The sequence below is a fragment of the Lytechinus pictus genome, chromosome 7, assembly GCF_037042905.1.
Source record: "Lytechinus pictus isolate F3 Inbred chromosome 7, Lp3.0, whole genome shotgun sequence".
Taxonomy (NCBI): domain Eukaryota; kingdom Metazoa; phylum Echinodermata; class Echinoidea; order Temnopleuroida; family Toxopneustidae; genus Lytechinus; species Lytechinus pictus.
Window position 1 is genome coordinate 46,065,071 of NC_087251.1, and position 25,967 is coordinate 46,091,037.

General features: G+C 34.7%; 1 protein-coding gene across 4 annotated transcripts; it reads right to left on the reverse strand.

Moving 5' to 3' along the window:
• Positions 1–382: 382 nt before the first annotated feature.
• On the reverse strand, positions 383–25,324 carry LOC129264324 (E3 ubiquitin-protein ligase TRIM9-like). Of its 4 annotated transcripts, XM_054902182.2 has the most exons (7): positions 25,177–25,324; positions 22,262–22,418; positions 16,659–16,676; positions 11,816–11,955; positions 10,085–10,223; positions 9,113–9,166; positions 383–5,903 (listed from the first exon to the last, which is right to left on the reverse strand). In XM_054902182.2, exons 1-7 carry the CDS (start codon positions 25,285–25,287, stop codon positions 5,392–5,394), a joined length of 1,131 nt encoding a protein of 376 aa, XP_054758157.1. In that variant the 5' UTR covers positions 25,288–25,324; the 3' UTR covers positions 383–5,391. The 4 variants fall into 4 exon arrangements, with proteins under 4 accessions (XP_054758157.1, XP_054758158.1, XP_054758159.1 ...); XM_054902183.2 differs by lacking the exon at positions 16,659–16,676; XM_054902184.2 differs by lacking the exon at positions 9,113–9,166.
• Between the last annotated feature and the right edge of the window lie 643 nt (positions 25,325–25,967).

The following is a 25,967-nucleotide window of genomic DNA, read 5'->3' on the forward strand; positions in this document are numbered from 1 at the left end:
TACTACATGGGTTTTTTTATCGGTTAAAATTCTAATTGGACCAGTTACCAATGATTAAAGTTTCAGAGATGTACCGTAGTTGGAATTCAACTGGTATGACTGATTGGTTGCAACTACTTTTTGCCCTTCTGGTTTAAACAAACTAGCTTTGAATTTGGTCATGAAAAGTGTAAGGCAGATTGAAAATCATGAGCAAAATTAAAAACATAGAGGGGAGAATTTCATGAAAAGTTTTGCCATTGATATTTATGACTAATTTGCTTTCAGCCAATCAGATGCAAGGATGTTCAGTAATTGAAAAGAACCTTTTGTTTTTATGAAATGCTCCCCAGAACAAAGAATGATCTTCAAACAAAATAAATGACGCTTTCGACACCATGACTGAACTTCCAATATCACACAAGCATTGTGTCCATAATTTAATAATAACCACAAGGCAAGAAAATTGAGAAAACAAGGGAATTTTTGCACACATAATGCAGCTCAGCAATAAAACGGAGTAGACTTGGAAATGAATATTAATCGAAAAATATCAAGTTCTCCAATCCAATACAACACTGGGGACGGCTATCTTGTAAAAAGAAGAGGTTTCTGTAGTCTAAAAGCACACAACCTGTTTTTAAAAAAAATGACAGGTTAGCAAAATGTGGAGAACTATCATAACATACTAGCATGAAAAGGGTGCAGACCCAATATAATACTACATGTACATTACTGATGGTCACTTTACTTATGATCCCTTAGGGGCAATCCTGCCCCTATACAGCCCCAACCAAAATAAAATTATGCCAAAACACCAAGCTATTGATATATCTCATGTATATTTGGAATAATTAAGTTTTTCTACATATTAAATGGTTTGATCTATTATCTGATTTAAATCAGAGGTCTTGACTTCCATTTTTTTTTCAAATGGATAAAATAGGAAATGAGCTGTAATTCTCAAATGTGTGTCACAAATTGATCAAGGAAATCAGGAACTTCATTTTAAAAGAAGAGCCTGGAAAAGTCAAAATTGATTCTCTCCTTTTGATTCCGAATTGTTAGAAAATCTGTATCACTGATTGAATATATCTTTCTCTTCATATACATTTTAATTGTAATGTGAAAATGAGTCACTTTCAACATCTGGGACCAGTTTCATTTTCCAAAATACCATGGTAACAGGGCTCAACAGCCCATTAAAATCAAGTTTCAATAGAAGTTTTAATAATTATAGCAATTTAAAACTAGGACCTGATGGAACAAACAACGACCCTTTCAAGAGTGATCCATTCCCTTTAAAGCTTTGTTTATACTGCCTAAATATTCACTGCAAATTATATAACAGAAATTTTCTCTTGCACCATTTTCAGAAAAGCAATAATGAGCACTGAATTAATATGGAGAGAGGGGAAATCTTATCATACACTCTGAATTTCAGGGATTTAAGATTAAAAAATCCAGATCAGCTGTGAATAGTGGCCAGCCAAACACTGGACTAAGACTCAGACCTTGCAGATTTGAATTTACAGCTAAAAGATTTGCATACAAATCTTTTTGAGATTTCAAAATAAATCCTTAGGATTAAATACAAATCTCAAATGATGCTCATCACTATTAACAGCCAATCATAAAAATTGCTATGACAACAGCTCTTGCTGAAGTATCACCTTTCATTGGAAGACCCAATCAAAAAGCAGAATTTTCACTGTTGTCATAAAAGTCGACAATCCAACCAGACTTGATATCATAGCAACTTTAAAAAAAAAATTAAATTAGGCCCTGGAGTAATATTAAATCCTTGAAATTTAGAGTGTGAGATTTGCATTTTACACCCTCCAAATCCAAGCTAAACATACCTCCATCATCATGGGTTTCCCTGTGCATCTACTTATTAATATTCCAAGATATTTTGCTGATGTGAATACAATAAAAAAGCAATGAATACTCTTAAATCCATATTTTTGCACAACATATATAAAAATACATCACACAATCACAGGTGCCATTTTTACAGCAGTTTGAAATTCAGTATAAAATGAGGTATTTAGATATTTCTTTTGTTTGGAGCTACAAAATCCCCTCAGTTTGAAAATTGCATTTGAAGACACCAATTCTCAAAGGTGTAATATCTTATAGGGAAAAAGATGAAGATATGCTTTTATTATATACATCTGGAAGCCATTGCCCTATGTCTCTGTGTACTAATGTCAGCCCCTATTCCTAAATTTCAAAAAGACTTTGATGGAACTTTTCTTATAATTTCTTACCTTTTAATTTAAAAAGGCTGGCTTTTCATGGGAAATCAGGGACTAAAGTATATATCCTATGAATACAGTGTGAAAATTGTTTTCTGAATACAATCAATTTTGAGGCTTGTAATTTTAAAGAAAAGTTACGCAACTAACTTCTGGATATCAAGTCCAGTAGATTTAATTTCTGACCCAGTAAACCATATCTCTGACTAGGGTTTATGGAAAAGAGTCTGTACTGAATCGAGTTATGTTGAATATGTTAAAATATCCTGAATAATAACAATCCACTTTTATATAGTGCTTGTCACTTCGGGACAATGTCTCTTATGTGCTTTACATATACATGTATATCATATAGCCTTAAAAACGGACATACTTATTAAAGCTTTAAGCTTTAAGATGTTACTAAGCCTAATTTGTTTACCTTTATAGCCAGTCACAGTTCATAGTTTAGCGTCCATTGTCTCTTTTGATTCTATTATACATTGTTTTGTTCTAGCTTTCTGTTCATTCATGCAATATTTCTCCGATGAGTGCATTAAAAGTGTGTCTGTTTTTATGGCTATTTTGTAATTTTGCGGTACCAAACACTTATTCATATATATTTTCACCCCAGACACTGGATTCTGTCCGGCCCAAAATGACTTAAACGAAAAAGAAAAGAAACATTGGACAAGTAGATACATTACTGTTGGTCCAAAATATGAACAAAAATTGACCCATTTCCATGTTCATAATACTCTCCTAGTATTAACAGTTGCCTCACTTTGTCCAATTCTGGGCATTACTATATATTGGTCATTTTCAAAAATTACAAACAAAAGTGGGGATGGAATAAATGATTATATTCTCTAACCCCAAGCACCAATGAGTCAACAGCTGGAAAAATTGCATGAACATTGACATCTGTCCATAGATATAGGCCTATATAACTATACAATTACTTTATCACCTTTTTGGCCAAAACAGAAATTATGACTGCTGCTTTCTGGGAAATCTTTCATAATGGATACTCAATGATTGAATGAATAGAAATAAGTATTTTATTATACCATGTATTCAACTATATTCTACTAAATTATTATTCAGTCAGTTTAAAAAAAAAACAATTTTGTTCCCGTAAAATGACAATTCCAATATGGGAGAACTATAAGATTCTACAAAGTGATTGAAATAAGAACAAGAATTTACCCCAATATGAGGTAAACAAAAACATAATAATTTCAGTGAAAACTTTTCAAGTATACTATAAGAATGATAAATACAATCATGAACAATACAACAGCCATGTATCATAAATGATAAATTCATTTCATGCACACATGTACTCATATAAATAGGGGATATATAAATAAAAGTAATAACACAATACACTTTTTTAAATGCAAATTGAGTCATTATCTCACAGGATGATGACAATGATTGCTACTTTTGGTAACAGATTGAATGACAGGTCATGAATTCATGGAAAGAGTTCGTAAATTGCATCTTGATAGTAGAGAATAGAGACGAAACACTATCAGAGTATTGAAAATCAACAGATTTATATAACTTTAGATTACACAATAATAATAATGTGCTAATTTCATTGACTTCCATTCTTGGAAAATGAAAGCAATGACCTATGTACAGTAATAAAAAAAGTATTTTGATCGTGCAGCTCTCTTCCACACAATCCTTCAAAAACGTTTTTATCATGTGCAATATTTTTTAATAACTGTTTCTATGAAGCATGCAGGGAATATGCTATTCTATGTACATATAAATACTTATGGCAAATGGCCAATTAAGCAATTTTACTGGATGAATTTTGCTATCTATTTCATTCTGGAGGGATGGATATTATTCGTCTTCTTCATAAAAAAGCACCATTAAAGCAACTCATAAATACTTTACATAGATATACAAAAGAAAGAATATATTCAAGGGTTAAATCATCATTCAATCAATCTATAAAAAAAAATCTGCCTCCATAACTTTGGTAATACGCTACAATGCAAACATGTGTGTCAAGAAGACAAACTTCAGGGGAGAGTTTCATCAACATTTTCGTTCGACAAATAGTCAGATCTGATATCTCTCCTTGATTCTGATAGGCTAAGAAGCATTTTCACCATGGCAACTGTTGGATAAAATGGTACCTGTGGGATAAAACGTCTGACAAATCCTTTCATGAAATGCTTCCCAGTTTCTTTGGTTATTTTTAGGTTTTACTGTCGATTGTCATAAATTATAATCTATTCCTTGGTTGGATAATTAAAAATGATTAAATAATTTTTTTTCTTAAATGCACTGTTAAAGTTAAACCTGGGAATGAATTTGCAATAATTAGTAAGAGACATTTATGCGTACTTCTTACCATAAATGGGATTTTTTTTTTCTTAAATGCACTGTTAAACCTGGGAATGAATTTGCAATAATTAGTGGCAAGAGACATTTATGCGTACTTCTCACCATAAAATCCAGGATTTTCCAAAAGGAACATTTGCCCAATGAAACTGGCTAGATGTAGTATAAATCCAAATGTAAGCTGGTACGTCTGTATTCTTGTAACTCGGGCGACGTTTTTGTGATTTTTTATCTGTAAAGTACATTCTACTGATTGTACAGAAATGAGATTAGATCTGTATGTTTCCCCTTATTAGCATTTGGGATGTAAAATTCAACACATTTCAAGGAAATTTCAAGGAAAATCTGATTTACTGAATGTTTTCTGATCAAAATGGGAAAACAAAACAAGTGCTGTTGATTGAAACACTTTGATCTAGGGAGCATTTCATGAAACAGACAGTGAGAGATTTTCACTGACTATTGTTATAAGCTACTGAAATCCTTGCATCTGATTGGCTCACAGCAAATTTGTTAGTGAAAGTCAATGACTATTTGTTTCATGAAACACTTCCAAGGTACAACAAGAATTTAATTTAGATAATCAGCCACTGCAATATTGAATATCTATTGAGAGTGTAGAAAAGGTGCATTTAACATGTGCCAGGAATGAACTCATATTTGCTCCAACGGAAGGTATTCTACATAATTACAGATAAGTTATCACATGAAGCCACTTCCGTTGATCACGAATGACCATTTCATCGATAAAACTGCACTAACTCTGCTTTTTACAAATAGAAATTTATACATTTGTCTAGGAATTTTAATCAAAGTCTGTGGGTATCTCTAATCCTGGATGGACAGTGACTTGTACATTGTGGTTCAAGCTGAATGCTGGAAAGAAGATACCCTTAAGATCCTTGAAAGCAACAGGACCCTGAGCCTTGTCATTGACGTAGAAGCACAGGACGTGCTTCTCCAGGTCGAGCAGCACACCAACCACGGAACCGACACCTATACCGCCCTCACACCGATCCGAGTGTGCATTGTTGTGGATGAACCAACTACGGTTGCTGTCGATGTACATTGACCACGACTTGTCGTCCTTGCCGAGCATGGTGTCCTTGGACGTGTCCAATCGCGCAACGCCGAAGGCAGGGTCTGGATGATTGTCGTACCTGTCGATGGTCACCTCCCAGTAGTGGACACCCTTGGAGAAGCCGACGTTCCCCAGGACGACACGGTCGTCTTGGTTGTTGCAGGTTAGTGTCATGTTTTCGTTGGAGAAGATGATGTCCTTGTGGGCTGTCCTAGGGTCTGGATGGAACCAGGCAACTGTTGCAGACAAAGAAAATAATAGATTAAATGCAATATTGTATGCACTTTTTTAGAATAATAATGAACTGGTATAATTTTTACACAGCAAATCTTTTGAGTACGTGTGTTTGTGTACGTGTGTATCAATTAGACATGTTTTACTTCTGGGACTGACCTTAAGAATGAGAAAGGTCAATTGATAAAAATACCTTTGATCAGGGGCATAAATGCTGTGGCTGGGTCAAATTTCAGATGTGTAGTACAATGGTGTCTCCTCAAGTTATTGAAACGACCTTCTTTGATCCATCAACATGGAAATAATTCATTCAAATAATAGCAAATCAGTTCTTTCCTTGTCTTTAACTTATTCAATTATCTATCTCAAATGTGATTTGATACTATGATCGTTATTATCTCTATTGACAAATACCAACTCCAGCACGGCCCATTTTCTGTCTTAAGTACCACTGCTCTCTACAGTTTACAAAGTGAAACACTAGAGTGCCCTCTTTCTTCACATTTTGAACAGTTGCAAACAACGCCACTTTAACATGCTCATCCCTCTTGGCTATTCATGAGTGAACACAATGAGATAAGGTCCCTTGTGAGATAGCTTTGATTGTTAAGAAAGAGAAGTCCTTCAAATTTACTACAACAAAGAAAACTGTCACCTATTACCCAAACATAACTATGCCTGTTTGGGTTCGAAACTGGGGCTTAACCTAAACCCAAGCTGTTGCACTCAACGAGATTTAACTGACAAGAAATACAATTTGAACATATGCAGTACTTTATAAATAAAGAGTAAACACAGTTTAACTGTAGTCAGCTTCTCTTCTACAGTGTTAATATAGTATATTCCAATCATGATTATCATTATTCTGACGACCCGAAAATCCATCAACACTGAGCTAAAAACCCATTAAAATACTAGTACTCAGTGAACAATATGAGTACCAGATGATACAAAACAAATAAATTGTAAAACTCTCCATACTCTGCATAATACAACTTTGAGAATTTCTGTTTTAAACATTGATTTTTTTTAAATAGATAAAATACAAGTAGACTGTTAGGTACTCAGAGAGTGTTCCAAACTATGGTATGATTTACTGTGAAAATTTATGAATTTATAGAAATATCTACATTAAACTCTAAATCTGTTAGTAATATGATGTAATTAGTTACCCTGCTAAAAAGCCGTAAAGATTAGAAAAGAGAAGAGTATATGACACACAAAGTAATTTGTTTCTTGTACATAAAAGCATGAAAAATTATGCATTCTTAAAAACATAATTACTCAACTGCACATTTGCTAAACATTATTTTTACTATACAAAATAATGACAATAAGACATTTGGTGTCACCAATGCCCTTACAACTTGTCAAAAACTATCAATGCTTTATATTAAAAAATATATAAAAAGACTCTTATAAGAGCAATCATACTTGAAACTGGGACTTCCAATTGGAATTTTTAAAAGTTTATGAGTCGTACCAGGTCCGTTGTAGAATCTACATCTAGTTGCCTTGAAAACAAATTACCTATCGATTGTCTTGTACATTTGCAAGCATTTAGTTCCAATAAAACAATTATATGAAACATTATGTCTTGCGATTGTACTTGATTTCAAAGTTCAGCATAATAAGTTCCTCTATATTCAAAACTTCCATTAAAATTTCTAGAGCTTAAAATAAGTCAACCATGTGTTTACTATGGCAAAAGCCTCCATTATATTGCACAAATCCTATTCTAATCCTATGAACTTTTGTGTACAATGGTAAAGCTGCTTGAAAAGGAAAAGTGCTTTAATTTTTTCTTTAGAGACCATTCCTACTGTAATATGATAAATCAATTCAAGTAATTAATTGAAATAAACACCATAACCTTGCACTACTTATATAATTGAGCATTGGGGAAAGAGGGGGGGGGGCAGAGAGAAAGGCAAGAGGGGAGAAAAAGAGCGAGAGTTAATGAAAGTGAAGGGAAAAACAAAAAGATGAGATTTAAAAAAAAGAGTGAAAATGATAGCACAGAAAAGAGACAAGAGAGAGAGATAGAGATAGATGAAGATAAGAGATAGATATGAAAAAAGAGAGAACACAAAAAACAGAACAAGGAATAAGAATACAGAGACAGAACAGAGAGCAAGGGGTGCAGAGGAAGGAGATACTAGATAGTAGAATGCAGTTGGAGAGAGAGAAGAGAAGGGAGAAAGAAGAGAGAGAGAAAGAAGAGGAGTAAGGAAGTCAGAACGTGATTTAATTCCAGGCTAAAGTTAAAAAGATAGAAGAAATAAGAGAAAGGAGAAAGAAGAGAGTGGAACCAAGATAGATGAGAAAGAAGTCAGAAGGCCCCTCTCCGTACTCATTCATGTACATTGTTGCTAGGCTAGCAACATATTCATTGATAAGAACTCCCAAAGCTGATTGATCTGCAAAGTTTGTACTCAGAGAAGCCTGCACAGTGCCATCTCCCACTGAGAAAGATATAATAGGAGAAAGCTCTTGAAGATAATGGAAGAGGGGAATAGCGTGCAATTGGAAAGTAAACATAGCAGGGTTGGTAGGGGAAGGGTACAGAAGAGTACAGAGAGGCCATAGGCTTTTCTCGATTCCTATTAAAGAGAACAGCCAATAAGATTAAAATAGAGATCTTCCACTCAATGGAATGGGTATTTTAAAATGGAGAATAAACGGTAAACCAATCGAAGGTACATCCTATTAACTTCCAGATGATGGGCATCTTGTAACTTCAGGCATTTTTCAAAAATGCATTAGATGGATATATTCGGTTACCTATAATTCAAGAGCAGCTACAATTCTTTAATTTCTTTTGAAATGTTGCCAGCGATGGCCCATAAACAGAGATTTCAAGGTGGAAATAAAGGAAAAAAAACAGCTTAATAATATACACACAGGAAAAATTAAGAATAACTTTAAAAGACCAAGAATTTGTGTCACAAAAGAATATGTATGGTAGCTGTGTTTAAGGTAAAGAAAAGAAATTGATATTGTGGTTAGCACTCAACATGCAATGTTTAGTAAACTGATCAATCTCCAGTATCCACTGTTCCTCACACAATATAGTAATCTGAAAATTTGTATAAAGGAATAATTAGGTCCCAGTATTATGGATGACATTGTTCACAGATTTGTGAAAGTGGCTCTGTAGAAGAGAATGTGAATTGTGAAAAGTGGACTACATGATCCTGTTTGACCTTACCCATGTAACTTCTTGCTGTGTACATACAAACTCTTGAATGGAACAAGGTGATTCCTAAACAAAACAAATATTTTCAACAACATACTTTCTTATTCTCTTCTTTCACACATTTCTAAAAGGACAAGTTGGTTAATTCTACAGGTCAAAAACAAACCAAAGTTCTCAAATTATGCTGTCCTTATGAAGTGACAGTTTTAAAGGATGAGAAAGACACATCAATTTACAGTAAAGGATATAAATATTTGTACATGAGAGGATGGCAATTCAAATACACAACTACACTGGACAACATTGTTTTGACAGTCAATACATGGGAATTGCTATTTATATTGCTATTCAATTGTTGTTTTTCATTGAGATGGTTAAAATATTGAATAACTGATACAGGCCTACAAATATTGAATGATATCAAAATATTGAATGATTATTCAGGAATGGGTCTCATAATTTATCTGCCCCCAAAAAATAAAGTGAGAAAGAAAGATAAATTACATAAATAAATTTTTGTAAAAATCAATCAATAAATAAAATAATCTAATGATTAAAAAATAATGCACAAGATGCTGTCTTCTACTTTCTGAATACAAAAAACACAATTTTTTTTTTTAATGTAAAGCAAAGTCAAACCTACATCACATGCTAAGCTTTCAGAAGCAAATCGAAAGACAAACCATAGAAATGGAAAGACAAAACTTGAAAGAAATTGACACCCGCTAATGCTTACATGCGAGGAAAATTAACCTTCAGTCTACAGGGAAAAGATGGTCCTATGCAAAGTCTAGGGATATGATGAAATTCAGTAGTCTACGGTGGTTAAACAAGGAATAGGACCCTGTAACATCAAGCATAGCGATTGATCGCAAGGCTAATTTCAAGATTGATCATACACAATACTTGATACAATCAATCATAGCACATGATCAATTGCTAAGCTTTACATTACTGGGGCCCCAGAATGGATGGAGTTATTACCTTCTGCTGTTTGGAGGCAGATGGTCTCACTGTACTCCCCTTCGCCAGCGTGGTTGTATGCCTTGACACGGGAATGGTAGGTACTATCAAAGTGCAGGCCGTCAACAGTACACATCGTTTCACGCCCGCAGTACACTTCCTAAAAACAGATATACCAAGGACAATAGGTCATCATTGATGTTTTAATAATTTATATCATATTATAATTATGATAAATACAGTCAAACCTTTTTTGCAGCCACCCTGTCTATAGTGAAAACCTGTCTATAGTGGCCACTAAAATTGTCCCCCATTGAAAGAAATATGTGTTACAGAACCTATCGATAAATGCCACCTGTCTACTGTAACAGTGGTCACTTTTTCTGCTTCCCTTGGGTGACCGTGACCTTAATAGACTGGTTTGATTGTATTAACTATTAAATTTTTCTACTTTCTCAGCTTTTTGATGATTTTTTTAAGGGAAAATGATTTATAAACACATGCATAATCATCCTTATCACCAAATCAAAATTAATAAAACTGTAAAGAGGAAAAACAGATAAATAATACTACTACCACTATATTGAAGGTACATACAAATCACAAAATTTGTTTCTTTATTTGTCAATGTCATCTGCTTATTTCTTTGGTTTTTGCCAGTTCCTACTCCAAATGAATTGGTAGGAGAAAAGTTTAGGGAGTCATAACACCAACTTGTCAATGTTTACTCCTCTCACAAACTAGTTTGATTAGTCTGCCTAAACAATTCAAAACCCACAAACACCAATACAATAACCACTACATACCCCAAGAGTGACAAATATTGTTTTTATTCCCCCATTTTGTACTATATGCAACAGAAAGGTGTTTGAGAAGCAAAGCAATGCACTGCTTTGTGGATGAGTGGTACAGTGAAAGAAGGTGTGATAATTGTACAAGAAAAACTAAGAAACCAAATCTTTTGTGTTTCTACCTCCTTTGTTGTTGTATCAATTATATAGCAATTTTGATTGTAGAGGCAAGATATGACGGGCTGTCAATCAAATGATTTTTAGAAAAATATTTTGCTGGGAAATTATAAGAAATATAGAGCAGAATGTAATGAAGTGTCGTTGCAATTTCACCCTTCAAACACTCAGAATGAATTGAAAAGTTTGTCCGAACTAATTCCCACAAAGTTAGAGTAAGTGGTCTCTGATCTGTAATTTCAGTTTCATTCCGTTTTTATTTCTAAATCATCCAGTAAAGACCCCCAAAATTATCCTTTCAAATTGATGAATATAGTAGATTAATATAGAGTACTGTCAATGGGTTTATTGAAATTTTGTTACTCAAATTTTAAGACAACATCAGAGGATTGGGGGATGTAGGGTGGGACCTAGTTTTATACCCATGGGCTTTTTGTACTGCAAATATGAGTTTGTATTGTACTATTCAGATTTGTGACCAAAGTACACATTTAAGGAGAAATTATCCTCTTAACAGGTAAACGTCTATCCAGGGGAGTACTTCATGCATGAATATTCAGTGATTTTCACTGATAAATGTTATAAGCTACTGAAATCCTTGCATCTGATTGGCTCAGAACAAATTTGTCAGTGAAAATCCTCGACTACTTGTCTCATGTAACACTCCCCTATTGGTTATTACCACATGTTTGCCAATGGTTGACCCTTTTTATTCCAAGCTTTCATGAAAGAAACAAATGATATATGAAACAAATGATAATAGAGATATGAAGGAACCACTAACCCTGAACTCTCCGTTATTGCCATCATCTAGCTCGAGTACATATCCCTCAACCCAGCTGGAAGGGTGAGCTTGCCATGCGATGGTAACACTATTATTCTCTGCACTGCAGTCTGATGGGATGATATTGGGTGCTTCAGGAGCTGCAAAAACACAAACAATTACACAAATCTAGTTAGATTGGAGTTCATACATTCAATTTTGAAGGTAGAATATCAATGTTTAATTGGTAATAAATAAAAAGTTTGAAAGAAATGAATGGGGTGGTGCAATGTTTTGAAGGTATAGCTAATAGTAAGAATAGTTAGAAAAAACTCATCAAAGTGCACATTTCTTGGCAAAATGGTAATATATAGAGGTTGAAAATAACGTATAGGGAGGTACAAGTTTTCAATGCCACCAAACTTTACCGAAGACAGTATTCAGAATAGTAAAAAAAAAACCAAAACAACCATAAAAAATGCACATTCCTTGGCCAAATGTAATAAATAAAGAGTTTGAAAATACCTTATGGGGTAGGGCAACTTTCTAAGCCACCAAACCATAGCCAATATTCAGAATAGGTGAAAAAATACATAAAAAGGAAAACTCCTTGGCTAAATAATATGGCAGTATGACAAGCCCCTTCCAAATTCAAATTGTTTATCAAATGCATCGGTTACATGCCATCACAACAATAAATTTACTTTTCCATTTTCCATTTAAAAAGTGTGACATACGTTTGCTTTAGCTATATACAGTGCGTCCCACAAAAAACGAAACCGAGATTTATCGATGATTTATCATAACTTAATAACAAACACAATAGACAAATGACCTACCATTGTAAAGCTTAGAATCTCCTCTTTCATCTGAAATTACTTAGATTATTTTTCATTCACGCATGAGTGAGCAAAAACAATTTGAAGAGGGGATACCAAAAAGTCATTTGGCGGGCTGTATCTGAGTTTCAAAAAGAAAACCACATTTTTTAAAAGTTCAATATCTGCTCTTTAATTTGATACCTCAATTACAGAAAATGGTCAAGAAATAACATAGTTCTGGTTATTTAAAATAAGGCTTAATTTTCAATAATTTCATCAAATGAAGAGGTTTTACAGGCTAGCGTTCAAACTCACTCGACACTCCGTTTTGTTGACGATCAGCCATGCATTAAGTCTTTTGTTAACCATGCAATAGCTTCTGTGGGAAATCGGTGAAAACACGTTTATTTCATGAAATTATGGAAATACCAGCATTGTTTCGAGGGAACATAACTTTTTTAATTCTTGACCATTTTTGGTGATTAAGGTATCAAATGAAAGAGCAGATATTGAACTTCTTGGCATGTGATTTTCTTTTTGAAATTCAGATACCCCCCAACAAATGAGTTTTTGGCATCCTTTCCTCAAATTGTTTTTGCTCACTCATGCGTGAATGATGAATAATCTAAGTTTTATCAAATGAAAGAGGAGATTCTAAGCTTTAGATTGGTAGGTCATTTGTCTATTGTATTTGTGATTAAGTTATGATAAATCGTCGCTTAATCTCGGTTTCGTTTTTTTCTGGGACGCACTGTATAACTTGCAGTCACATCCAAATGGTACATTAAGATACATTACAATGTCCAAGACAAAGACATTTTATTCACAAAAGTCTGAAAAACACTTACATGAACATGACAGAACCAAGTTGAAAAAACATTCAAAAAATAATAGGACAACAAATGCAATAAAGAAGTCATAATTGAGCAAAAATCCACTACAATGATGAGCTTCTATCACATTGCTATCAAAGAAAACTTGGAATAGATGCATTTTTCACAAATTAAATACAACTCCATATCAATAGATTAAAATAATTTTCATCAAGCAGTAGCTACAATCAGTAACTATGATTAGATTTTTAGTGAACATCAAATATGTTTTGAACATTAGAAGAAGAAATGGATGGAAATGCCATTTCGAAGCATTCATGCCATTCAAAGTAAAAAAAAAAAGCAATTCAAACAAAATGAAAGTGGATCCTGTTTGCAAAGGGGAACATTATCCGTGAGACATGAAAACATGATATGACAGGGCGGCTGATCGGTAGAGAGAAAAGAACAGAGACGGCAAAGCTACACCATGAATGAGACATGAAGATGACACAGAGATGCAAATATACAGACACCGATACAAGAAACAGAAAATGTGGGGCAGGAAAGAGGATAGCCGCTACACAGAGAGATAATCGACCATCGTCGTCGGATCAATGCAGGGTATCATGCTCCCATGTCCCCCTCGGAAGGCAGGGTGCTGTATCTATACAAGATGTCTGCCGCATTGCTGCCATCATCGGGTTACACCCAACAGTGGTTTCTCAGGAGATGGAGACTTTTTTTTACAGAATGTCAAGAGAAAGTTATTCAGAATTGAACAGGGGGGGGGGGGGGAGGAGGGTGCATCCATACAGAGGATTTTTCCTGATTTAAAATCTTTTAAAAAATAAATAAAAAAACTTGCTGAAGAATTTTGTTGTTCTTAGAAGATGTCTATTCTATCATTCTATGGCCTGTTTCAGATTTTTCCCCCTGAAAATTAGCCTCTCCAGCTAAGCTTCAGTGTGGTATACCAAATTTACTACACCCAAACAATAATCAAAGATAGGATTTTAAAAGAGATCCTGAAAACGGAAAAATAACCTCATAAAATCCCTCCAGCACCATCTATGCATGGACCTTCCATGATCTATGTTTGGTGGAGGCATAATAAGGTTTTAACTTTTGCAACCAGGATAATATTATCTAATCTTAATAACTACTTTTCTAGAGAGGGGGAAGGGGTCATACAATCTATCCCATCCATTTATACAGCTCTGTATTCATCCCATTTATAGAAAGTATATCACATATCTACATGTAATTTCACCTCCAAAAGAATTATGAATTGGATATTTATGAAGAAGAGGTCTAGCACTTCCAATTAGTGTTTGATAGCTACTAAAAATCGTGTGTTTCTCTGATAGCAAAAGAAGTTTTTCTTCTTTGCTTTTTCATTACCAATTTTGAATGGATGATTTATTGTGTTTCCGGATAAGATCAGAGTAGAATTTGGTATGGATGCACTCAAATTGAAAGGTTTCTGGATAAAATCAGAGTAGAACCTGGTATTGACACACTCACACTGAGATGGTTTCTGGATAAAATCAGGGTAGAATCTGGTATTGACACACTCACACTGAGATGGTTTCTGGATAAGATCAGAGTAGAACCTGGTATTGACACACTCACACTGAGATGGTTTCTGGATAAAATCAGGGTAGAATCTGGTATTGACACACTCACACTGAGATGGTTTCTGGACAAAATCAGGGTAGAATCTGGTATGGACACACTCAAAGCCCTTTAGGAAGAAACTGAGGGAAACTAAAAACTCAAGGTTTGATGGGACCGATCGATGGCCCGGTGAAGGGAAAGCAGGCTGACAGAATTGAGATGAATCGAACATCGACATGGTAGACAAAATCAGAACAACTTCCCCCCATGTCAGAAACAGAGAAAAATTAGGAGGTAGGCCCTATAATTCCAGTGGTAGTGAGGGTTTCCGACAGCAAAAGGGTTAAATTTTGCCACTAGCGTGGCCGCAGCTATGGGTCTACACTGTAATGTCAAAAGTGACGGGGTTGTTAACTCATTGATTCCAAAGTTTCCTACAAGAGGTATTGCTCTGATCATTAGAGTCGCTATAGTTAGCAATGCACAAGCCACTTTTTACTTTAATTAAAGAGTAAGCGAACTGGCTAAAATCATATGTAGCCTCTTATAGACTAGTCTATACCTTTTGAGAAAGAATAAATTAGCCTATGATTTTATTTTTATAGAGAAACTAAAATGTTTTCGAGAGAAGTAGTTGTTTTCCTACTTGGTAACATATTTCTAGTATAAATGTATTGAGTAGAGATAAATTTTTTACATCATTCTAGTGGGCCTATATTACAAGACTACATTGCTCAGAAATCGGAATTCTGCATTATGGGTTCGGAACCTGGCCAGATTTGAGTAGTTGACGACTAGAGGCTATTGGTTTGTACATGGCTTTAAGACAATTTTCTCAACTCAATCTGCAGGTATGCTAGACTGATCCATTCTAGAGGCTAATCACTTTCATAGACCTAAAAAAAACGAGAATGCAAGTGCAGGAGAATGACAGGACGTGACTTTCTCATCCAAAAGATCTAATCATTTTGAAAATGAGGATCTATAGATTCACACTTACATTTACACATACTATCCACAGATCAATATCCAACTATACACAAAATAAAAATAAAAACATGAATGATTGCAATATCAATGACATTGTAAACTGATATTTGACGGCAAAAACAAACAGACAACACTTGATAAAATTTCAAACAGAAAATGACTGTAAATATACAAAAATAGCATTTGACCATGACACAACAGACATTTATACGACATTTGATGCAACAGCGTATTTTTTTACTCTGGCAGTCAATTTCTTTTTTTTTATTTCCCCCTTTTTTGTCTACTTATTAAATGTCAGCAATATTTGGGATTAAAAACTGCTTGAAATGAATCGGTTCAAATTAATTTGTTCACTTTCCAAATATTTGATTTCTTTCTTAAACGTTGAATCACAAATTCTTAAAATTTCATATCATTAATAATATGATAAAAATAATGTTAAAATTGTATTTAAAAAAATCAAAATCTTACAGGTAACTAAAAGGAGGAATATGTCAGAGATGTTTTAAGTTTTTTTAAATGTAAAACACAAAGCATTAAACATAAACAAACACTAGAACTGATACGATACATGCATCAATATCAATGCTCTAGTTACATGTTCAGATTGAGTCTTACCCTTAGTCATATCCATGCCTTAGATGTGCAAAAATAACAAAGAAAACTAAATTTAACACCAAAATAAAAGTTTCAAACAGTGGAAAAAGTCCACACAAATCACGGAAGACATGATGAATTGAATGATCTATAAAGACGAAATGAGAGGCATTTTTCTTGCAAAGATTTGTATCTTTAAGGCCAACTTCATTAAACAGTTAATGGTAAACATATCAACAGGTACAAAAATACATTTTACATGAAATATAATATTCCAAAAGCTGGTTTATTTCAGCAATTGAATAAACCAAAATTCATTGAACAAAATAGGATTTGCCTGGTTGCCCCCACCCCTTTGGACATTCACAGTAAGAAATTTATCTGAACTGGGGAACTAGTGACCAATTATCAAAGGGGCATTGATTTGCCCCCCCCCCCCTCCTCGCCCTTTTCCTCAAGTCAAGCTGAAGATATTCAAGGATAATGACACAGAGATGACAATCAAATGTCTTCATGTAATCTAAATATTTACTGCAATTTTCAGGGCAGTTCAACTTGAAGAAACCTAGATCATTTTTCCATTTTTCCATTCTAAAACCATTTCCTTGAAACAAATGACATGTCATAAACTTATAAACAACCACTCAACTGGAAAGGATTTTGCTTCCAGCCCTGTCATGGCATGAATATAAGACCCCATTCTCATTGATATTATGGGCTACCTCTGGTCGTGATTGGAACCAAAAACCTGCTTCATACACAAAGAAATGGTCTGCTTCTAAAGGTCCTGCTAACAACGACTGTGACAGTGCATTTAGCACCGCATTCACGATTACACGCGTTCACATCTCAAGATAGTCCCACACGTTCAATTCTACCCAGCCAAGTTATAAGGGAAAAGAGACTTCTCAGGCTACTTTCTGAAGAACTAGATCTGTCCATTTGAATCAGTATCACATCAACACAAAATAGAGGTGTTGTGGCCTAGTGGATAAATCCCTGTACTTTGAACCACAAGGTCCCAGGTTCAAATCCCAACGCAGCGCTCGCAGCCTTTGACAAGGCACTCTATACAATCAACAGAATGGGCGATGTGGCATTCACATCGCAAACATAATGCAATTAGCACAAGCTGGATCATACCAATGGGTGTGGTGTGAACAGGGTTTTGGGGAAGGACGTGCCACATGGAGGACCCACGCTGCCACCAGAACACCCAAACAAACAGTGACGGACAAGGTGTGAGGGTGACAGACATACCAACACGCTCTTGTACTCCCACAGCCGCAGGGCTGGGGGAGAGGGTGCACTGTGCAGGGATGGGTGATTCAGAGATGCATTCACTTGAAGCAATTAGTATGTTCATGCTTGAAGAGAACATGTATCAGAATGTCAGAAACGCAACATAGCCCCTGAAAATGATTTGTCACTGATGGAGAAAATTGCTATATTAGGCAGTTTTTGCATAATGCTATAGGCCTACAGATGATTCAAGAATAGAGAAACAACCAAGAAGTCTTTGTCAAAAATTGGTGAATCAAAACGGCAGTGTAGTCCTCAACTCTGGCAAAATGGCATACATTCAATTTCTCATCAGCTCCAACAATAGGAAGAAACATCTGTTCTGATTCACCAATTTTTGACAAAGACTTTGGAGCTGTTCTTTGTCCTTTTCAATACATTTACTGTGTTCTCGAATCCTCCGTACTTCGCGGAGCGAGAACTATCAATTGACAACTGTTTTTTAAAAACTTTCTCAAGGATCTTTCCTCCTTATATATGATCACTTAAAGATATTATAGGTCTATGTCTTAGCAATGAGGTTCCACTTTGGCCTTCAATTGCCAATTTGAATGTAGTAAGCATGGTATTCTTGATGACAGCAGCCATTTTCACATTTTATCATTCTTGTATCTTGTTCACTGATTTCCTAGAAAGGAGTCATTGGACACCAGTAACACCCAAGTCACACCAACGAAAGAAACTCCAGTCTGATCAAATCTATCACGTTATTTTCATTTACATATCACTGGTCGGTTTAGGGCCGATCACACTGGTGTGACTGCAGAGCAAGGCCCTGTAGGTCAGAGGGTTGCCTTCAATTTCCATAAAGAAGCAATTAACATATCTCTTTCCATGCAATAGTCGGTAGATGTAAACTTTTGCTTGAACAAAACTGCCTTTGGGTGGAAGTGATATCAACGAGAATGATATTGGTGTTTAGGCTTGAGGGGAGCATTGAGAAAGATGTTACAAAAAAAGATTGATGTATCAGATAAACATCAACTTCAAGTCACCCTCAAGTTTCAGCATTGAATTTCGGCTTGTCTCAATTTGTCCCAGTGTAAAGTACTTGCATACATCTCTTAAGTGTATCGCGTAGAAGGGTCTTGTGGATAAGCCCACTGGCCATGAACCTCAAAGTCCAAGGTTCAAACCCACCTAAGCATGATATTCCTTTGGCAAGATACATGCATGCATTCATCTACATTTGCCACTCCTCACCCAGGCTATGAATGGGAACTCAACCAAAGACTACAAATATGCCTCAACAGCATATCCATGGATAACAACTTTTCTTGACACTTAATTCCTAAATCACACCATGACAGGCAATATCAATACCATATCATATTTGTGTATTTATTAGTTATCTTTATTATTGTTTGAATGATTTGTTATGCCATTATTACATTGTAAATTCATTGCATTTTGGCATTTGCCACAATGATTATCTGATTTCTATCAATAAACCATTTATCATCTGTTGATTTATCAAGTATTATCTGTTGATAAGCTGTACTTTTTCTAATGTAAAATAATAATGTGTATGCTGCTTTTTTTTTCTTTTCTTATTTATTTATTCTGTTATAAATTTAAATTACTTGTATTAATTATATGTGATTTGTTATACAAAATTATGAAAACCCAATAAAAACTTTAAAAAAAAAATCATTTATCTATCTATCTATCTATCGATCTATCTATATATATATATCTATCAATCTATAAGATTGATTTTAAAGGTCAAGTCCACCTCAGGAAAATGCTGACTTGAATAAATAGAGAAAATTCAAACTTGCATAATGCTGAAAATTTCATCAAAATCGGATGTAGAATAAGAAAGTTTTGACATTTTAAAGTTTCGCTTATTTTTTACAAAACAGTGATATACACAACAAGGTTAGTCAGTCGATGATGTCAATCACTCACTATTTCGTTTGTTTTTTATTGTTTGAATTATACAATATTTCATTTTCTATAGATTTGACAATAAGGACCAACTTGACTGAACCATATAGTATTAAGGACGTTCCACAGTTATGTTTGTGCGCATTATGATCTGCGCATAGTTTACACTCTGCGCGCTGACGTCACAATGAAAGAACAGGTGACTAATTAGCTGCGGGTATGAGCTGATTTTTCTCATCTTCTGCACTTTAACTGCAGATCCGATGCGTTATTTCATGAAGCTAAAATATGGAATTATTCCATGGACCATTCAAAAAAAAAATTCTCTACAATATCAAAATACTTTACTCTGCAGTGCTGCCAAGAATCACGAATATTACCCCGAGTTTGAATAAATGGTAGAGTGGTTTTGATTTTTTCTTCACATTGATACAAAGCATTCGGCGCATTTTTGGTGTTTTAAAAAGCATATTTGCTCTAATAAAAATGCTGATAGTTTAAAAACAAGCACATGAACCCCTATTTTTTAATGTTTGTACCTCTTAGGTATACCTTCCTCTACAACTCTGCAAATTTTGGTGAAAATGACATGGATTTTGAATAAAGTACAGCATTTATTGTACGTTTGTAGTTTGTTACTGAAATTTTACATTTTTTAGATTGGGATTTTGTTATCTTTTACGCCATTTTTAAGAACTGACAGTGCTGTTAAACTTAAAATTGCAAACAAATAGCACTATTAATAGATTCTCCATTCTAACGATACAATTATTAACTCTCTTGCGAAATTTCATGACTTTTTCATGTATTTTGACTGAGTAATAGAGGTTTAAACTCATTGTAGTAATCTTGGGCGGTCTAAAAATGCTAAATTCTTTTGAATGAGCAATTCTTAAGAACATCAATTTGGGTGAACTTTGAAGCTCTAGAGCAAAAAATCAAGCACATGGACCTATGTTAATTTTTGCATATTTCGAATATTAAGGTTCTATGTGCAAAGTTTGGTGAAAATGACATGGATTTCACTTTAACTGTGGAACGTCCTTAAACAAAGCTAATTCCACATGTTCAGGGAGGAATTAATCGTTGTATCACTTGACAATGAGAAAATTAGAATATTTCATATTTCCTATAATAAAATACAAAAGAAATAGTGAGTGGATGACATCATCAGTCTCCTCATTTGCATACAGACCAGGATGTGCATATAACTGTTTTTTTAAATTAAGCGAAACTTTAAAATGTCATAACTTTCTTATTTTACATCCGATTTTGATGAAATTTTCAGTGTTATGCTTGTTGATTTTTTCTCTTTTTATTCAAATCAACTTTTTGTTGGGGTGGACTTGTCCTTTAAGTGCCTATATCACCCTGTCTGAAGAGATTTATAAATGAAAAGTGACAAATCGGTCCATTATGTCAGTGTTCACTCAATGGCAACTGATAAAAAAAAATCACTGAATATGTGAGATGGAGGTCTCACGTATTAATATGCTGATCAAAAGTTAGATATGCTGATTGATTAGGTGCACGATAGTACTTTTTAACCTCTCATGCTATGTATTAGACAAAGAAATCCATTGTATAAACACCAATCAGTATCATCCCACCAAAATAAATTAATGGAAAATGGAAGATCATGAAGGTCACGGGACGCCATTCGGCGGCGATATGCGTTATACAAGCATTTTGATATAATTATCATTAAATCTCAATCAGAGTTAAGCTTATACAGGATTTGCATCTACTCGCTAGCAGGATTTTCGCAATTAGGCAAATGGATTTCACCTACAATATAATCCTCATTAATCCAAATTGGATTTGACAAATACCACAATTAAGACAACATATACATTGTGAACATATATACACTGTATTCATTTTCAGCCAATATAAGTGACAAAGCTTATAAGCTTTGTAGATTGGCAGAAAATGAATAAAAGCAAGCTTATACGACTTCAGTTGCAATAACGAAAGCAGTTGTCTTTTTATTTTATGGTCTGTGAAGAAACAGAATGAGTGTCCAACTTCAAGGTTTTATTTAATTCAAACCATATCTATGGTTACATATAAAGGTTTGTGCATCATTGTTATCTAGATTATAATAATAAAAATGAATTTGATTTTTGCTTGAAAGACTACAACCTTTTAAAAAAAAACAGTTAAAATTGATTCATGTATATGTTTTGTAGTAATCAACATAAAATAATAAATACTGAAAAATTAAATAATCAGATTTGGGGGATTTATTATGAAATAAAAAGGATATCAACAGGCAAAATATCATTCCATTCCAAATTTTAAAAAGTACATTCATCGTATGCACAAATAAGAGAAACAAAAGTTCAGACAATAGCAATCAGAATACTGTGGTGAGGTATGAGGAGAAGTCAAATTATATAAGGCCTAAATCGAAACCAGGAGACACTCACGTTTCATCTCTTTGAAGTTGAGCCTCTCTATTGACTGAATGGCAGAGGCGCTATCTAGGGTCAGGTCAAACTCGGGTGCAACCCTCGCCTGGAGGAGAAGTTCCTTGTCCCAGGACTCCTCCGACATATGCGCCCGTTGGACCAGTGCTCCAGAGACCTGCGATGGAAGAACATGGGATGGACGTTGATTGGATCGGGGCATCCTCAAATGATGATGGTGTTGAACATTGATAATAACGATGAAGTGGATTGCAATTATGATAAAGAATGGTAATGATAAAATAGATCATTACAATGATGAAAAGGATGATGACATTGAAGAAAGGGATGATGGCATTGATGAAAGGGATGATGACATTGAAGAAAGGGATGATGGCATTGATGAAAAGGATGATGATCATGATGATGATGGTGAATGATGACAATGATGAAAAGGATGACATTGATGAAAAGGAAGATGATAATAATAATGATGATAGTGTATGATTGTGATGAATGATGGCAGTTATGTTGCTGGTGAAAATGATACTGATGCTGCTGATGTTGAAGAATATTGGGAAATAAAGAAATTGGAGCAGGAGGAGAAAGCGGAAAAGGAGAATGAACTTGTTTTTAATACTAATGATCATTGTTTTGATATGGATGCTGATGTTAATGACGATGATGATGATGGTGGTGGTATCGGTGATAACGTTCATGATAATGGTGTTTGTTATGATGGAGATGAGGTCCATTTTGATGATGACGATGACGTCGTTTTTTGTTGTTGATGATGATGATGATAGTGATGACATTGATGATGATGACGATGATGACAATGTGGATGTTGATGAGGATGATGTTGACGAGGATGATGAAAACAATGACACTATAAACAATTGCATACTTTTTGTCCAAATATTGCGACTAGTTTATCAGCCAAGTCAAAATATTGTGATGGTTATACAGTCCATTCAAAATAATTACAGACATCCATAGTGTCTCACAAACTACTTCTTGTAATTTGTGATGGAGAATTCACTAATGCCTAGAAAATCTTCTTATGTTTTGAATATGCGAACTAAATACGTCATGCAATGGTTTCTTACAAAAATCCATTGAGCGTATGACTATAGAACTGATGTAACATGTTTTTTATAGAAAAAGCATTGACATAGAAAGATAATAGATTAGCTGGAAAATAGCTGGAAAAAGAGCCTGAAGTCTAACTTGTAGCGGCAAGTGGCATTTCAAAAGAGTCTCGGCTAGGAGTGATGGGGGAAGGGTGTGTGGAGTAAGAGATGCAGAGAGAGAAGAAGGGAGAATTGGAGGACACTAGATCTAACTTAAGCGAGGAAATGTGAGTGATGCCTTTTGTTTCCCCACGATGACTCATCTTGTTCGTAATACTGGTATCCATAACAACGGATGATATTCTGGGTTTGGACAGCATGCCGTTTTCCAAAGAATAGATCTCGTTTCTCATCCAAAACAAGCTTTCAGCGGTGTCACTGGCAAACTCGAGATCAGTGAAAGATATTAATTTTTAACTTGGTAATTGGTTGATATACACTTTACTTGACTTGTATGATATTCATTTCTAGGACACGGGATAAAGCATGTAGTACTATGGAAATCCATTATGGCAAGTAATTCATGAATGATAAATGACTTTTTACATCAGGATTTTAGTTAAATGCGTGGATTTGCAATTAGCTTGCTATTTAGGTTTCATACTCACACAAATGTGATTATGACAAATTATCAATCACGTAAATCAAGCCTATGATATCAAAATTGGTACAAGAAGAATCATGTTTTAATAGATGAAAGAAACCATGAAGTTTTAATGAACCAAAATGAATTTAAAAATCTGAGAATTTTGGTTTTGGCAGAGTATTACAACATTCATAATGTTATGTTGCTCCACTTAGACACTAAATAGTGCTTGTGTTACACTCTTAACTCTTTCATAAAAATATATATTTTGAGTCATGTGTGTCCAGTCATCAGAGGGGGTATTAACAAAGATACTACAAGGGGAAGATCGGATACTTCGGTGATTTTTTGAAACGCTCGATTAATGCTCATGGTGAAGGGCGCCCACTAGCGTTGAGTAGGTAAACCATCGCACATCAGCACGCGAGTGTGTATGAAACATATGGGGAAAATGAGAGAGGGGATTTTGGAGGCACAGGGGAATAACTCCACCTTTTATTACCCAGAAACCTCTGAAATATATTCATCTTTAATTTAAGAAAAAAAAGGAATAAAAACAATTTTAAAATGTAAGAATCGTCTATTCGTGCATCCCTTCACCATTTCTCTCATATATTTTTGTACACAACCATATCACAATACGCAAAGGTAAAAAAAGGTCGTTACTTACTCAACGCTGTGGGGCGCTCTTCCCGAGCGTTTCATTACGCGCTCTATGTACTGTCCGATCTTCCCTTTGTAGTATCTTTGGTATTAATTAATATGCACATTATATAGCCTCTGGCATGGGGATTATGATTTCTGTTTTGGGGTCTATTTTCTTAATTCTGTTCATTTCAAATTCCATTTTACATCAGAGAAAAAAGCAATTTCTAATAATGGACCAAATTTGCAAATATAGGATTTTTCTTTCATTTTGAGGGCGAACTGCCAAATACCCCATGTATCTAAAAATTACAATGATCAATCTTTTTACACTCTTGAGGGCAAATTGAGGGCTAACACCGTCGTGCATATTCTAATATCATAATTACTAATTTTTTACATTTTGAGGGCAAGTCGCCCAAAGCCCCCATGTATTTTGATATTATAAATATCAATTTTTGGGGGGAGAGTTGCCCAGTGCCCCCATGTATTCTGATATCATCAGTATTCAATTTTTGATGGCGAATTGCCCAGCCGTCTCTTTATATTCTAATATAATAATCATTACTTACCATGAGGAAAGCTGCAGGATCACCTTCCTTCATCACTTCTATACTGTATTCCAGGAGTCCCGTCGTCTGCTTCAGTTTCCCACTGCACTGCCCAATATGGTTCTTTAACATCTTCGTCTTGAACTCCTTCTCTCGATGAACCTAGAATAGTGAGAGGAAGAAGATTAATACAATAGGTGATGAAATAAACATCCAGAATCCCTTACAATGGATAATTATATAAACATCATGATCATTGCAGTGGAAGACAATATAGCTCTTAACATCTTCGTCTTGAACTCCTTCTCTCGATGGAGCTAGGTATAGTGAGATTAAGAAGATTAATACAATGGATGATTACATAAACATCCTTGGTCCCTGTTTTACAAAGAGTAGTGATTGATGCGATCAAAGTTGACTAGTGAAATCCATCAATGTCATAATTTTTCATACACAAAATTTGCACAATGTCCCTGTGTTAACAAAGCGGAGGACATTGAATTGTCAGGACAATGATGTATGAATGAATATACATCATATTGTTAACAGACTATGTTGACGTTGCAGGTTTCCATAGTAGATCGGATCAATCATAACTCTTTGTAAAGATGGGCTCTTGATCGTCCACTGGCATTGACAAGGGTTTAAACAACTTGATAATGTAGGGGGGTAGCAACTACTCACATAGTATTAATACTCTGCCTTAAAATCTAGAGACAAGGCGGTATAGATGCTTATTGTTATACACTATAAATTGCACAGATTTAAATTAAATGTAGGTGGACTGTAGTTAGGAACCAATCAAACTTTTG